At 39.7% G+C, this 17,347-nt stretch overlaps 1 protein-coding gene across 21 annotated transcripts in view; it reads right to left on the bottom strand.

Moving 5' to 3' along the window:
- LOC111862848 (glucose transporter type 1) overlaps nucleotides 1–17,347 on the bottom strand; it is a 101,929-nt gene continuing 84,582 nt past the window's right edge. For 11 of the 21 annotated variants that reach the window (XM_033750824.1, XM_023848585.2, XM_033750830.1 and 8 more), the window contains 6 exons: nucleotides 12,455–12,679; nucleotides 10,169–10,308; nucleotides 4,842–4,871; nucleotides 3,296–3,393; nucleotides 2,372–2,449; nucleotides 979–2,024 (listed from right to left, as the gene is read on the bottom strand). In XM_033750824.1, coding sequence (XP_033606715.1) covers nucleotides 1,933–2,024; nucleotides 2,372–2,449; nucleotides 3,296–3,393; nucleotides 4,842–4,871; nucleotides 10,169–10,308; nucleotides 12,455–12,679 — 663 coding nt within the window. In that variant the 3' untranslated portion in view covers nucleotides 979–1,932. Of the gene's footprint in view, nucleotides 2,025–2,371; nucleotides 2,450–3,295; nucleotides 3,730–4,841; nucleotides 4,872–10,168; nucleotides 10,309–12,454; nucleotides 12,680–17,347 lie in introns of those variants that run through there. The other 10 variants (XM_033750827.1, XM_033750829.1, XM_033750828.1 and 7 more) reach the window with 10 other exon arrangements.

Consider the following 17,347-nt stretch of genomic DNA (forward strand, 5'->3'; position numbering starts at 1 on the left):
TTCATTATAGAGATAGAATTTTATTGCATTCATGGAACTTTACACACTGCTGTCGCAGTCTCGTTCCAGCAGTGGGTGGAGAACTGCGCACAGTTCAGTTGATGTTCAACACAACTTATGCTATGGTTTTAGATTAAAAAAAAAAGTTACTGATGCTGAAGAGTGGTAGAAATGGTGTTCAAATGTTCAACAGGAACATGGCGCAATTTTCCTCCACACAGTGCTTCAAGTCCATGTTAGTCTATATTATAATGTGTATTACTGAGGAACGTGCTCCGTACTCCCCAACATTTCTAACAGATGGCTAAAATCTATGAATTATATGTACTGCTACATACACAGAAATGTTTAAAAAATAAACTGAAGAACACAAGTCATCGTCAGGAATATGTAACAATATGTACATTTAGAATAACATTTGTCTCCTGCCCCAACGAACCAGAGTGTGCCGCAGCACAGCTTCTCAATAAGTATTACTAATCGCAGTTTCTGTTCACTAGGAATTGCTGGTTACAATGTTTAATTACATCGGATTTGCACATTTCCCCTCGTCCCAAAGTAAGATCAGTTAAAATAAGAGCTGGAGGAAAGGAATGGTCCATTCCACAGCAGTGGGAGAGCCCTCAAAAGTAATGATCAACACCAACTGCATGGTTCCATCGTAAGGTTTATAGCCCGAAAATATGTTTTATCTGTAAACAGTATATTTAAAACGATCCATTCCTGGAAAAGACCGCAGTCTGTCAGATGTCATGCTGGTGGTTTAGAAAACAAATCTGACAGTTGTTCATCCCCCCCATAAAGGCATTTTGGTTTGTTTCTGAACTCAAATGGCATGTGAAATGTTCTCTACTGTGTTAACGTGAGCAACCGTTCACTCCCCACCCTAAAAGAGCTGCATCCTTCTCAGTCACACCACACACCATCTTGCTTTGAGCAGTCTCCAGTTTCTGAAACCAACTACCAGATTGGTCGTTTTGAGCCCATCCATCGTTAGCCACTGGCCCCAGGTTCCCTAGGGAATCTCCAGCGTGCTCTGACGCAACAGACGGGCGTGCCAGCCTTACTGACAAGACAAGAAACGGACTCAATGTAGAGGAGATGAAACCATTACACACTACTCTGACTATGCTACACTAATACATCTTGCTGCTAGGTGACAACTATTCAAAATTGAGCACCTGACGTCACTTTTTCCGTCCTTTGAGTGTGGGTTATGTACATTCCAATGTGTTGTCCTGGCAGTGTACGTGATTAGAATAAGTCGCGATGTTTATATACACAACAATACGCATTAAAAACGATGTCTGGGACTGATATTAGTGCCACTAAGTAACCGTTCTCACTCAAATGCACACATACACTCACACAATGCACAAACTAATGCTATGACTAGGGATGGGACATTTTGATTGGTGCACACTCAAGACACGGAGAGAGCTGCTGCCTACACGCTGAGCAATTCACAGATTTGTAAAGTTTCTGTTTCTCTCAAAGAGGTGGAGGTTTGCGTTCACTATGCTCTCTCGCTCCACCTCCACACAAAACACCATACCACTTCTCGTCCATTCTATTAGGCTGCTTACAGATTAATAAAAAACATTCTTATAGAATTGATAGTTGAAATGTCACACTACAGCGCATGGTGCAATGGAAGATAATTTTGTAAAGTAGGGATTGTCTACAACACTTGAGAACATACACATGGGGAAAAGGCCCAGGCCTGGGATCGTTGATCAATTTCACTTCATTTGTCTGATCTGTCTCTTCTCAGTGACAGGGCCGGCGCAGGCTGTGCCGTAGGTAGAGTACGCAAGCCTTGCCGCAGTCCAAGATGAGGTTGTAAAGCTGACCCTCTACTCCCGGCACTGCTAGCAGCAGGGGGAGTGGGGATGACACGGAGAAATTACCGATGTTAAGAGTTTCCCATTGTCAAACAGCGCTGTTCGGAAAGCGTGGCGGAGGGAGCGGGGGTGGGGGCCTGACCGCTGGTACGAGCTCTCGTGAAGAGCGCTCGGAGGCAGCTGAAATGAGAGAAACGACGTCACAAGCTTGCCTCCCTGGGCAGGCAGAGGGAGGACAGTGACAGACAGACAAGCACAACAACAAACACTACAACATGCAGGCCGGGCTCAGGAAAGGATTGCGGCACGTTCTCTCATCGTATCTTCACAATAATTTAATTGATTATTTCTTGTTCTCAAGCAAGTGCACAGTGCAAAATATTTTATCTGATGGCTGTACCACTCTGTACAGTGCTAGGCAGGTGTTGTGTATCACCAGTGTCCTAGAAATTAGTCTGAAAATCTATATATAAATCTTGCTTGTGCTTCAGAGTGCATGGTGTGTTGAGAAATGAACACACCCATACCTGGTACCGTGGCATATGCAGAGTGGCGCCTGGGATTGTATTTACTCATAAACGTCCTTCTTTCAAACGGGCTCGGCACTGGGTACAAAAAGATTTTAAAAAAATATTTTGATGACATGGATCATAACAGCAATCAAAAAATCCCTCCTTCCAGACAAAGATCTTGACCGTTACATACACTTCAGTTCAGCAAGGGAGGAGAGGAAAAGTGGGAGAACTAGGGGGGCGTCATGCAAATTGGGTTTACACAACAAGAAACTCAGTAAAATGTATTACTTTAATTTCAGCAAAAATACATGAGTACAAGAAAATAAACTGAACCAAGTGACTGGAAAGATGAGACTGACAACTCTTGCAGCACACAGTACTGCCAGGCTCTTAAATGTCACTTCCATGCTTTCACATTCTTAAAAAAATATAAACAAAACTTAACACAACATTACACAATTCTTGCATGCAAGTCGATGTATGTTGGCTGCGAGCTACAACACACGCAGGTGTGTAAGCGGCTACAGAATGCTGCTAGCTCCCTACATCTTGTAGTGCCTTTTCATCACTTTGTATACATAAGCTACTTGAGAAGCGGCCCATAATGTTTCATATAAGCTTATCAAAAGACAAATCATAAATTTGCATAAGTTCATTTTTCAAAATATCCATGCAAAAATCTGCAGGATGGACTTTTTCTGATGACTGCCTGCCAAATACTGCACATGCACTAGTCTAGGTTTGCTGCGGGGTGACTGCAACTCAACAAACCGAAGAGAGGTGTTGTGGTGGTGCTGGTAAGAACACACACATATTTGGCAGTGAGGTGTTCGTATTATTACTTTAACTGTTTGATATGTGTTTTGTGTCTGGAATATCTGAAACCCAGCAAGGTAGACACCAAAGTAAAACTAGAAAATGGGGCGAGGTGCTTACATGAGTCGGGGTGTGGCTTTTCCTCGGCCACCATTAGCGCTGCACGCTCTGCCGGGGGCATGCGCTGCTCTAACGCATTCACACAGTTTAGCATGCTCCTGGAAAAGAGTCAGCATACCTGGTTTGGGTGAGCTATGCAACAATAACACGGTGAGGGGAGAGGCCCATCCCCAGCATCATACAACTCACACCAATAGTAATCATCATCTTTCCTTTTTTATTTGTCCTGAAGAAGTATTAGAAAACTATACTGGACATACTTGGATGGAACCCAAGGTAAATCAGATAGTTTTCCGGAGACCGACAACACCCAGCGTTACCTGCCAGCTCAAAAGAACAATTACAACCTAATATCTTCTTGCTAAAGCTTCTGATCAGATTCCACCATACCACTCACGTCTGTCTCTTTGCTCACTGATGTCTCCTCCATACTCCTGAAAGCGAACACACTTCAATTAAGGTTCCTCCTGCGTCTCTCGCATAACGATGTCTTCTGCTAAAGGAGGCAAGCCTCAAAGCAGGTTCCCGATTCAAGTATAAAATCTGTCTGCATCCCACGCTGCAATGCGCTGAATGTGTGCAGACTTCAGAAAGGGGATTAGAACGCTCTTGTCATGCTGTGCACGGTGGCGCGTAGTGGGTGTGTCGGCTGGCCTGAAGACTGTCATAGTGCAACGGGCAGCCAGCTTTCCCCATGCATAAGTTTCTCAAGCGATACAATATGTGTGCCAACAGATTTTACATCCAACCGGAATCCTGCCTTCAGGCAAGTTGAGGTGGAGCGACAAGAACATGTTATATCCAATAGAAAGTATCTTTGTGTTCAGGGAGTTGGGTAAGAAAACATTTTAAAAAGATCTGTAGACAGGCTCTGTAAAAGAAATCTGCTTGAATGAAACCATCTTAACTCCGACAATTCTCAGAAAACTTAGTGACTTTCACTACTGGTCTGTGGAGTTGTGTCGCTGACCAACACACAACACAGAACACAAGCATGCTGCCACAACACAACTCCACACTACATTTGCTGAGAGGAACCCAAACATAAGAAACATAAATGAAGGTTTTCCTTTCCTCATCCATCCTTAAATTCTGTATCGTGTCACTATTCATATCTTCCTTTTATTAGTGTTACAATTTGTGAACATCTGCAATCTCATTTAGTAACGGTTAAAGGCATCTAAAGAGAAATAAATGGTGCTTTTGTATCTGCTGCTGTAGATGTGTGATACAAGTTTAATCCAAACTAATAAATTCCAGACAAAATATATTTACGTGTTTATACAGAAGCATTTGGTGTTATGGCTGTGACAGAAGTTTCACTTCCAAATCTGGTCCACCACAGACACAAATGAAACAGGGACAAATACTCAAGAAGGGAAGAAACGAAACAAACGTGGGAGATTCTAAGAGCTGGAAAGCATGCATACCCATTCAAAGCTTTGCCACTAGCAGGGACTAGGGAAGAAGAGAGAGGTACTGAAATGAAAAGATAGAAGAGAGCATGCAAGGTTGAGCAACATGCAGCAAGAGTCGAGCTACTCACCCATACAACCTACTGTCGCGCAGACTGCCCCTTGAACCACAGTAAAGAGAGAAGTAGATTAACAACATAGTACATCTTGTATAGAGATAGCTTTTCTGTCTGAGATATCTCTATTGTGGGGCACACAATTGTGTTGAGATATTTATACTGTAAAGCACACAACTGTGTTGAGATATCTCTACTGTGAGGTACAAAAACGTGTTGAGGTATCTCTATTGTGAGCCACACAATTTTGTCAAGATCTCTACTATAGGCACACAACTGTGTTTGAGATATCTCTACTGTGAGGCACACAACTGCAGAGCCTAAAACTGTGTTGAGATATCTTTACTGCAGGGTATGCAACTATATTGAGATATCTTAAACATGGTACACATCTAATGGGGGCGACTCTGTTTAAAGATATCTCTATTGTAAAGTATTGCACCTCTGCCAGATACATAGAACTGGTGTGGGACATCTATATTATTTAAAATCATATCCAACCAAAGTTGAAATAACCAATATATATAAGCAAATATAAAGGAAGTTAACTCTGCATTGATATCAGGCATGTGCAGTCCTAAGTTGCATATTATTTGGCAGACAGGAAAGTGTCCTTTAGAAGCACGTAGAGCATTTTAATAAAATACCATGTAACTTGTTCAGATAATGTGAAAGGTTAGAATAAGATAAAAAATGTCATGTGAAAGATTTATGAACAGACGAGTTTTGAAGTTTCTACAGCAGTAAAAATTGAGAATGTGTTCTCTTTCAGCTATGATACAGTACCTTTTGGGTTGTTAGCAACATTTTGGAGGATGGCTTATGTGCAAGTTATGTAGGTGGTAGGAAGAAGTGGGTCACACAGGCCACAGTTCTGCTGCCCTTCAAAAGGAAAGTTATTTCTGAAGGATACAAAGATACTGTGTTATGTCATACATATGTATGCTCTGGCTGGACTGCAAAGCATCATATCTATACTGATTTCATAACATGTGATGATCAAATGAAGGAAGCTGAAATGGGTCAGGCATGTAGCAAGCATGGGAAAGACATAGTTTGTAGGAAAACATGAACCACATGGGAAGTCCTAGATATAGGTGGAAGGACTGTATTACAATGGATCTTAAAAAGGAATGGGGTAGGAAGTTATGGACTAGTTACATGTGGCTCAAGGCAGAATAATGGGTTGTGAACATTGATATAAACCTTTGTGTTCCTTAAAAAACATGGAGATTGTTGGCTAACTGAGCTGACTAACTGACTTAGCTTCTCAAGCACTGCTGCATTGAATGAGGTAGTTATAGTTAGTTTGTTAGGCAAGTATTACATTTTTGTCTTGTTTCCCACAGCACAACCAACACATGTAACTCTCATTCTTGTACATTTGGTAAGACAAGCTTGTTAAAAGCAGAGGAGCTAATACTCTGAGGCTGAGTTAAATGGTGACTCACAGCTGTGAAGCCAAGAACTTTCTTCAGCCTTTTAATTTCTCAATCACATAAATGTCTACAAAAGCCTATGTGTTTGTAAGTATCTTTTCTTGGTGTATGAACTAAAAACCATGTCAAAGAACTTAATCATGTATATATATAGATAATAATCTCCGTGTGCACAGTGTATATAATAAAATAAGTCCTCGATTCAGAATATAATAAAATTTTCTGTTGATCTGGCTAGTATGAGACATTCTACGGCACAGTAACAGACAGTGGCAGTGTAAATACATATGTGTAGTTTGTGGTGATTTTTCATATGTAGGTCTTTTTCTTAATTTGCTTAGTGGGGGGTGGAGTCCAGCTGGGTCCACTTGGTATGGTGGCCACTGACTGGCCTATTGTACCTGCCCCGGGTGATTATGATGATGGAGAATTTTGTGAAATAAAGATTGGCAAGGGAAACCGAAGTACTTGGAGAAAACCCACCCCAGCACCACTTTGTCCACCACAAATCCCGACCTGACCAGGGATTGAACCCGGGCTGACACGGTGGGAAGCCAGCAACTAACCACTTAAGCTATGGCGTGACCTCATATGTAGGTTGCTGTTTTACAGTACAGAATCCAGATGTAGCATCATGAAATATCTGGGTTATCACATGCCAATACATGACACAGAGACTATGTGCTTGCATAAGTTCCTGGGAGAACTCAGAAGGTGGGATAATGCACACTGAGAGACACAAGACAGTGGTGCACACAATATGTTGCACTGAGGCTCACAATAAGTCCATGTGAGACATTTACTACTGGCTGTACAGTTATGTTCAAAATTGTTTTGGTGTGCCACAACTCAAAGTACATGGACTGTAATAGCTCAGTTGGTATAGTGACAGGCTATGGGCAAGAGATTTTCCTCTCCTCCGCAGCATCCAGACTGGCTCTGAGGCCCACCCAGCCTCCTATCCAGTTTGGTACCAGGAGCTTTCCCACAGGGGTGAAGCGGCTGAGGTGTGAAGCTGACCACTGACCTCCATTTAGTGTTGAGGTCAAGAACGTTACAGATATATCTCCATTCCCCAATACATCTTTATGGTATGATGCTTAATTAAGTATGGGGACAACTTAACATTTTTTTACAGCTCAAAATATGGCACAAAACATAGTCAGCAGTCACATTTACTATATAACCTACAAAGTACTGTGGTGTTCATAGCGGTCATGGCATGATTTGAGATATTATTCTGGGATTGTCTTGAAGAGACCAAGAAAGATAATAAATAGCATCAGCCAAGATAGTCAGTCTCTGTGCTCAGATCTGAAGTGGAGCTCCCAAACACAAAGCAGTAGGGCTCCTGACTCAATTGCAGCATCTGGTTCATGCCCAGATTGTGACCAGCCCTGTCACATAGTTTGTAAAGTATTATTCTGTGGTGTTCGTGTTTTTAGGGATATACTGCATGAACACAACTTTCTCTTTGAACAAGACAACGATTTCACCTACTGAAGACTGTTCAGTTGTATGATACACTTCAGAAAATCTGAAGTTCATAATGTCAAATACTTATCTAAGCCTGAGAGATCTATCATAGCTGGAAACCTCTTAAATGTGCAGATCTTTGTTTCTGCAGAGTTTAGAATACATAAAAACCGACTGCACACTTCTATTTGAGGAAAAGGAGGAATAGCCTGTTTCCTTGTACTTTTTCTATGGAAATTGAAGTGGCATGCTTGTATCTTATTAATTTATTTTTATTTATAGTTCATTTAACAACACTGTCACTGAGGACGTTAGTGTAGCAATAACACTCTAGACTCAGATTTGTGAGACATTCAGTTCAAGTGTTGGCTGGGACACAGGCTATCCTGACTGAGGTGTTTCATCATTTTTCTGACCTTATAGGCAAATTGTGGGATAGTAGCTCAATTAGGACATTCATCAATCATCCTACCAACAACATAAAACAAAACAGAGGCAATGTGAGTAGCTCAGAGTACACAGGGCCAGTGGTTACTGGAAAAGAAGTGGAAGAAGCGGTAATGGCCTGACTTGAGGTGCTATGTGCCTAGAAAGATGAGAAAAGCCATTACAAATTGCACTCTGTCATGCCAAATTATCCTAACTCATGAACATGAAGACGGCCAGATGGGCCTTGTCACGTTTACTTGCTATGAGTTCAAACGAAATTGTGCATGGAATCCGACACTAATCACTCACTTTTTGTGTACGAAAAGCCACACAGATAACGTACTATATTCACCGAACTTCATCTCTATGGTAGATGATAATTCTTCTGTGTTGGGTGGTGGCTACAGCGATACAGAATGCACCCAACATGGAACAAGAACTAAATACAACACGAACTCCAATGGTGATTCTTTCTCTGATCTGCTCCTTTCAGCTTCCCTCCACTTCACCTCTGTTCCCTCACAATCATCATTTCTCCCATTCACCCTGCCCTTAAACGGTGGTCATTTAAAGAATCAATATTCATTACTCTCACTGGGCCACTTAGAATCCAGTCCTAGTCTCCCTTCTCCTTATACCCGTACTATTTCTCCCATGTTCAGCTTGTCTGTCTAACCTCAAGACACTGCAGCAACTTCCTCCAAAACATTGGTAATGATCTGCCATATTACATGATGTCACATCCCAGAAGACAAGATACAGTTGTGTCATCATCAGATTACTCTGCATCTGACAAATGTGGCAATGACTAGCTCTTTATACAAGAGCACAGTAATGTATTCTTCTCTTTGGATTTGTATGAAGACCTACACATGAAATTGTGAGGTGCTGTAATGGTACAGTGTTTGATATCAGAATCACAGGAGAAGCTGGAGGGGGGCTGATCAGTCAGCCAGATTCTTAGACTCTGATGCTGACACAGTAAACTGTTGGTAAGGTTCTTGTAACCATACAATTTTTACCCATATAAGCGATCATGAAATGTGCGCATAGTGCAACAATTCTGACCCGTTGTCCCCCCTTTCTCCAAAACTTTTTAACATGAATTCAATATACTTATATAATACATTTTTAATATATCCTTGACATTTTATACATATATTTAATTTCAATACTTATATTTAACTCGAGGCACAATTCTGTTACAAAGTATGACAGGTTGTACCAAATACGGATCCATATTAGGAATTCAATGACCCTAGATGTATTCTTGCATCACTGCCTGATGATGGTCCTGTGAGACCGAAACATGTAGCAGGAAATAAATATTAAATTGCAAAATACTGATTATATATCACTCTGTTGTGGCAATAGCTAACCTAACCATATATTTTTGGGACGTGCAATAGGATGCACGCTATGAAGATGATTACTGAACATGTCCTGAGTTTATTCATGCAAAGAGTTGAACAGATGGAGCGATCTTAATAGACGTTCTGCAGGGATGAAAACACAGTTACAGAAACTATTAAATCACATAATTATGTGATACATTACCTCTCACAAATCATTCAATGCAACATTTATGCTTTGGAACTTCTGTGCATTTTCTGAAGAATTTGCCTTTCTACTGATCAGTTACCTTGGACACTTGACAACTTAACAAGGCTCCTTACTTGTATATGCTTACCTTCCTGCTGTACCTTATAGGGTTCATGTAAATGTATGACTACTGGTCGTGTGAGTAGTTATGTTGGGGACACACATGACAACACGGACAATACCATGCACAATAACCTGAGGATTAAGCGGAGGAAAACTAAACATGATTTTGGAAGCATACTTACTGCAATACAGCTGTTATTACGGTTACTATCAGAACAACAGAAAAGGAAGCAAACCAAGTTCCATTTGACACATGGTCCCTGGTCTAGCATTACCATAGATCGAGGCTCAACTCTGTATACGATATAAATAATCAGCGGTGGAGCCACTTACCTGCCATTCCCATGCCTGAACAATGCAAGTATTTCCTCAAATGTCTTGTTTTTCGTCTCGGGAACCTTCTTGTATGTGAAGATCCAGAAGACAGCAAGAAATGCACTGAATGGAAGGAATGTGTAGTTCTCCAGTGAATTCTGTAACCATACAAGATGCATATTTCAGCTGATTCCCGAGAGTGGCATAGACTTTGCTCTTCTCGCCAGTGTCCAGACTGGCTCTGGGCCCTATGCAGTGGGTACCAGAAACATGTGGGGTAAAGTGGCTGTGGCATAAAGCTGATCAAACACCTCTATCTACTGCCATTGCTATGAATGTGTGGAGATGTACCTCCACACTCATATGTCATCATGTCATAGTGCTTAATTGAGCACAGGGACAACTTTACCTTTTACTTTTATAGCTGATATGGTAAATTAACCCTTTCATTGTTAGAATACCACTGTGCATTAGCCAGCATTCACCCAAGTGGCAGCATCTGCACATCCCTACACCATCTTACCTCTGCTTGTTAAAATATACTACTTGGCTTGTTTATGTTGTTACCGTGATCAGTTGTGGACATTAAATTGCATCTTTACTGTTTGCGTCATGTTGTGTATTACTATATAGTATTATTATATGACAGTCGGCACAACAAATGAATAATAAACAAATCATGTATGATTATATTAATATTTTTATTTGTGCATTTTGCTATATGTTTCAATCAAACTGTATCATCATCAAGAAAATATTCATGAAAAGTACTACTTGTATTAAATTGTACTGCTAATTTGGATCTACTTTAGCGGTCATAAATATAAATGTACAAATAAACAAATATTAATATAGTAACACATGAACTGTTTATTATGACTTTGTTGTGTTGATGGTTGTATAATACTATATTAAACTGCATACAGACATGGAAGGATGCAAAAAGTTATAGGGCAGTGAATGCCAGGTGTAAACATTTAAAGCTAGATACAGAATTACTGAATTTCCTGAATTTCTCTCTTGGGGTTTCATTGGTTGGGCATGTAGATATAGTGATGCAATGGCAGGCGCTGTGATTTCTTTCAGTGGCACTTTGCCCAACACTGATTCTGTGCCTGCTTCAGACATTTGAAACCTTTCCTTTATATACTATTATTTCCTTATCGGGGTAATTTGTTTTACTCTTCAATATGTTGTAATGATTATTCTGCCTGCTGAATGCCTGGGAGGCAGCTGGTTGGAATCTGGTCTTGGAAATCAGCTTCATAATGAGTCTTCCTGCAGATGACCTGAAGTAAGTCCTTTAGAACAAGCAGCAGCACCTTCTTTCCATATTTTTTGTACTTCATAATTAAAAAGCAGATCTTGTGTTAGTCTGAATGTGTCATATATAGGGCCCATGAATTTTATGGAGAGTAATTTAAGTAGTAGTAATAATAATAACAACAACAACAAAAACAACAATAATAGTGACATACACTTGAATAGAACTGTGTGGAAACATACATACAAATAACAATAACACCACCACACCGATATTCATAGGCCTAAACAAATCAATACAAAAAGCAAGGATGTCGCAAAAAGAATATGGCGCAAGGAAGTATAAAGAGAGATGTTCTCAAGCTCAGCAATTTCTTTCATGTCTATTCCAATATTACGCTCCTGTCCACAAAGTATGTAACTGCAGATGTTACGAATGTTCAGTTAGTGCATTTTTGAATTAATGTATTTAAAGAATTATGCCCCCTTTTCAATATAAATAATAAATCTTTGCCATAATAAAATATCCTGGCAAACCAACTCCTTGGTCATCAACCACTACAATATGATCACCATTGCCTAGTAATATCAAACAACCTGTCCATTCAAATGATCCTCATTCTGTCATCTGAGTGTGCTGGTTATGTATATGTCCATCTACACCAATTTACAGAAAACTGGGTTTGAATTAGGCGATCAACTGCAGCTTGCATGCCACATAGAGCAAAACATATTCTGAAATCTCACACTTGCAAGTAAGGTAAATCTATGGAAGTATATAGAGACAGTGCAACACATTGCAAAGAATTTGAAAGGCGCATTTTCTTAATTTTGGTCCAGATGTGGAGACCGAGTGCTCCAGTTCCTTCCATGCCCTTCTCTGTCTGCTACACTTTCAAAAACCGTTTGAACCGTGTTAAATGTTAGTAATAAGTCCATGTTTGTTGGCTGCATAAACCATCATTTAATTTGTATTAATGACAACAGGAAGAAATAATATGAAACTGAACCACACAATTCAAATAAAGTGATGGAGAGTACCTTCATCGTTGGGAAGCCAATGCCAACAAGAAAGTTGGCCATCCAGTTGATGAGCACAGCGATGGACATGGCAGCAGGACGTGGACCCTGGGAAAACAGCTCGGCAGTGATCATCCATGGGATCGAGCCTGGACCCACAGCGAAGAAAACGACGAAGCTCAGCACTGACACGACTGACAAGTACGACATCCAGTCAATCATTTCCTGGACGTAACCAAAAAACTCCTATCAGGCGATGGTATGATGTTCTGCTTTCCCAAAATGCTGGAGGAGACAAGGTACTACAACCGAACAACATACAAAGTAAAGACTCCCCCTTCACCAAGCAGTAAACAAAAGAGGCAAGCAGGGTGCTATGTGTTCCTCTCCTCCAGACAATGTCAGGAAAGTTGTCGTGGACAAGAGAGGGAGGGCAAGAAAACAGGCAGTGAGGGTGGAAGCAAGGTAAATGACACCATGCAAACCCAAAAACTAGACAGTACATCAGAAGAAGGGAAATCATAAGCAAACCTTCTTTGAATTATTCAGAAAATAAGCAGAACTCTATTACGTAAAAAGAAAAAAGCAAAGTCATGGTAATACATGTCACTGATCCAGTGATGTCCCTCTTCTGCCATAAACTTTACAAATATACTGCCACCACATGATTGCATGCTGATCATTATATCTTTTATCTTTATAGTCTTTGACATCACGTCAAGTAGTTTGCATGTGGGAACAACAGATGGCAGGAGTTTTACAGTTTCCATATCAAAATGTCTTTTATATTTCACTTTTTAAATTTTTGCAAAAATTATAGCTGGTAGGAATGAGGGTGGAAGTAAAGAAAGTGTGAAATTGTTAATGTGGTTCTCTTGGAAACAAGAGCATAATGAAGTAACAGCATGGATATCCTTTGGATTTTAAATGGCTGAAGGAAACTTGCCATGACTTGGGATTACTGAGTTTCTGGACTTTGTCTATTGCCTAGCATTCTGAAAGAGCACAACTTTTCAGGAACTGGATATGTTTCTGTCTTCAGGAGAAAGGGTGGTGAAGCACCTACCCAATCAGGTCCAACAGAAAGAGTTAAGTGATTCAGATCATCCCTTGCTGGTGTCTCCCCACCTGATCAAATGCGGATGGAAACAGATCCAATTTCCAACATGTTCTGTTCTTTCAGAATACTATGGGATGGATAGAATCCAGAAACAGTAATCCCAAGAATAATAAACCATCAATAGAACCCTTTAAAATTCATTTGCCATGACTTGGTTTGAAACTCAAAAGGTATTAGCACACAAAGCTGCTTGCAGGGTGAATGCAACATAGAAAGACTCAATGAGCATGCAGGCATACCAACAAGGTGTGTTTGATGGCACGCATACCCTGTACAGAAACTGCAAAGAGAAACAACATGACTGCATTGTGGAAATATATACACACAGGAGGGCAATAACAAAAGCATCAGGAAAATCTTCACATGTCCCTTACACTACTATTTTTAAGTTAATTATTTAATAACACTGTCAGTACTGAGACTATAGAGTGTCGTTCTTACACTGTAATAGTTTACAAACACATATTAACACGATGTTGGCACAGTAAAATCCGCTCATACAATCAGAGGCATCAAAGCTGAGTTAAAAATCTACATTTCAGAGATTTTATCTGTCTCCACATCATGGCTAATGTGTGGAGTGATGATATAATCAAACACCCAGTTAATATTATGTAAATGTTTTATATTATTTGCATTTTTTTCTTTCTTTGATATGTGATAACTCTAGAGCATATTCATTAGGAATTTTATTTCTGGTGTTTTGTGCTCTTATGGATGACATGAGTTATTAGTTTCTATATACACAATATTTACAATTAATTTATTTTGCATTTTAATAATAATAAAGTCCAGAAAATTAAAAGACTGTTTCCTTTTTTTTTTACATGTAAGTTTTAAGAAATCAAAGTCCAGGAAGACCTCTGGAATGTTGATTGAATTATGTTTTTGTAATATCCATAAGAATTCTCCATAGGTCTAATACCGGAAAGGAATCTTACTATTTTTATATCAGATCAGGTTACCTAGTCATTCACCACATTAACCCTGACAAGGGAGAGAGGGTAGGTCTCTGAAATGTTGGTTTTTAGCCAAACCCTTGATGCAGGTGATCTTCAATGAAGATTTTGATCGAGTTATTTACTGTGAAACCCTGAAAAATGACATGACATAACATTGAATTGAACTAAATTGTTAGTAATAAAGACATGAATCAATCCAGTCATCTAATGTGCACTGATACATTCTCTATGTGTCTAGAGAACCGAAAATAGTTTTTCATCATGTAAAAAATTAATATTTTCAAGGTCTCACTACAGTTTTTGTGATCTGTTATCCAGTTCTTGGATGATGATGATGATGATGATGATGATATCTTACTATGTTCTGTTGCCAGTCCCTTTGCTCCAATCACAGAGGCTTCCAATCAGCCTACAGCAGCATAATGCCATACCCAAAAATTAAACTATGAATCACATATGAAATCTTGTCTCTTAGCATCTTCTAAGGCTCTCTGTACTTTTCTATGAATACTCTTTACAATGTATTTTTATTGATCTCTGCCATTAATATTGCTGTTTATATTTACTGAAAGGGCAAAAGCTTTGTCTACAGCAGCGAGTTTCAACTTCTTGAATCTTCAATTTGACTGGCATTTTCTTACAGAAGGAAGCGTTTCCACCACATAACTTCTATTTTTCTGTACATTTTAGCACTATATTAATATTTATCAGAAATTCTTATTTTTGAGACCTGATATCCTACCCAGCTGACCCTCAAGTTCCACCAGTAAGATTCAACCCACTGGTTGAGAAACACTGGCTCACTCACCCATCATCAGTAGTCTGTTTGGTAAGACAATAGATTACACTACACAAAAACTTATGTACACAGACATGTGGTTGAGAAGCTGAAAGAGGTAAGAGTGAGAATTTAATTATCATATGCTGGCAGCAATGCCGCTCAAAACAGCACAGACTTTGTGTAACAATTGTAATCCAAATTCATCCCATTACAGTTGCATTCACAAAAACATTAATGTGCAGCTGTCTGTCCAAAATGTGAGATTTCACGTTACGAGACAAGATGGTCAGATCATACTTGCAACTTATGCGTAATAATCGAGAAATAAAAAATGCACATCTGAATAACCCCACTGTCTGTCACTATGATCTTAACTACCTCTATGGACCTGAATCCTTGAGAAGCTAACAGACACTCCACTACTTAAGAAATTCCCAGCATTTTTGTGGAACCAGAAGTTTCATTACCACGTTCACAAGAACTCGCCATTGCTCTGTCCAGAGCCAGATGAATCCAGTCCACACTGTACCATCCTACTTCCATTTAATATTATTATCCCATCTATGCCTCAGTCTTCAAAGTAATCTCTTCCCTTCACATTTTTCTACCAAAACATTGTATACACTTCTCTTCCATGTGTGCTATATGCCCTGCCAACTCATCCTTCTCGATTTGATAATTCTTATAATATCTGGTGAGAAAGTTCCACAATATGCAATTTTCCCTTGTCTTCTGTTACTCCCCCCACCCCCTCTTAGGTTCAAATCTTCTCCTCAGCACAGTTCTCACACACCCTCAACCTTCCATTGTACATGATGTACATTGCAATAACTGTACACCAATGCAGTACATCAATGCGATGTGACTGGAGTACAGTATTGCATTCAGCAGAGTAAAGCATCAGTGCTGTAGGCAATGTTAAGAACACAAATGGCTACTAGATATAGGTCAGTGGTATAAACAAGGAAAGGATAAGAACTTACAAGAGAAAGCAAAATTTCTCTGGGGCAGGAGATGTTCCTTTTCACCTATAACGACTTCCTGCAGCAACAGCAGGCTACCTCCACCCCAAAGCATGTTATATGGAAGTTATCAAGCTATCATTAATTACCTCACACAAAGCACCAAGAAATCTCATGCTGAGTTTCAAGTCTGTGGTGACCAAACACATTGTGACTTGTGAATAACATGCCCTCTATATATTGTTTCAAGTGGGGGGGAGGGGAGCAGAAAATGTGATAGTTTATGATTATTAGGCTGAAACTACTGGAATGCCCAGTGGGAACTAAATGGGAAAATCTGACAATCCTGTGTTCAGTTATGGCTCCCACAGATAACCCCCAACTGATTCACCATAACACTTTATTGCCCTCAGAAGAAATTTTGAAATTATGATTTCACTGAATATACTAACTATGATCTGAAAGTTTCAGAAATGTAGCTGACAGAACAAGCAGAGTAATAATTGTCCAGAGGTACCGTTTTATGTCAAAGGTTGGCACTGTAATACCAACTAAAAATGGCCATTTATTGCTGTTATTTTGTCTTATCTCAGTTTCGTACTTGGTTTTTGCGAAAGTGACTTACTGACAATATGAGAGAGAGTTTCCTGCTTAAGAAGAGTTCTGTCTTCAGGGATATAATGCCATGTAGTCCAATGAAAATTAATTGACATTTCAGAGGTACGTCACTTAATCTTCAAAGTCAAAGAGTACACCAAGTGAGAAACCAAGGTAGCTCTGCTTTCTCGCTTGACTTATTGACCCTGAATATGGAGGTAACATTTTCTTCAAAATGTCCATTAATTTTCAATGGCCTACATAGTGTTATATCCCTGAAGACAGAACTCTTCACAGCCACAGTTGGGAGAAACTAAAATCCTTCAATGTCCTGTTTAGACTAATTATGCAGAGATAACATGTAGGTAGTTCAAACACTACCTGGAAATTTGACTGTTCCTCATACACAACAATGCAGTTTGATATAAGAAGTGTGCACAGTACCTACATCTCAATGATGAAGAGGTTATGCTGAAGAGAATAAGAACTCTG

Source organism: Cryptotermes secundus, unplaced genomic scaffold (assembly GCF_002891405.2).
Source record: "Cryptotermes secundus unplaced genomic scaffold, Csec_1.0 scaffold462, whole genome shotgun sequence".
Classification (NCBI taxonomy): Eukaryota; Metazoa; Arthropoda; class Insecta; order Blattodea; family Kalotermitidae; genus Cryptotermes; species Cryptotermes secundus.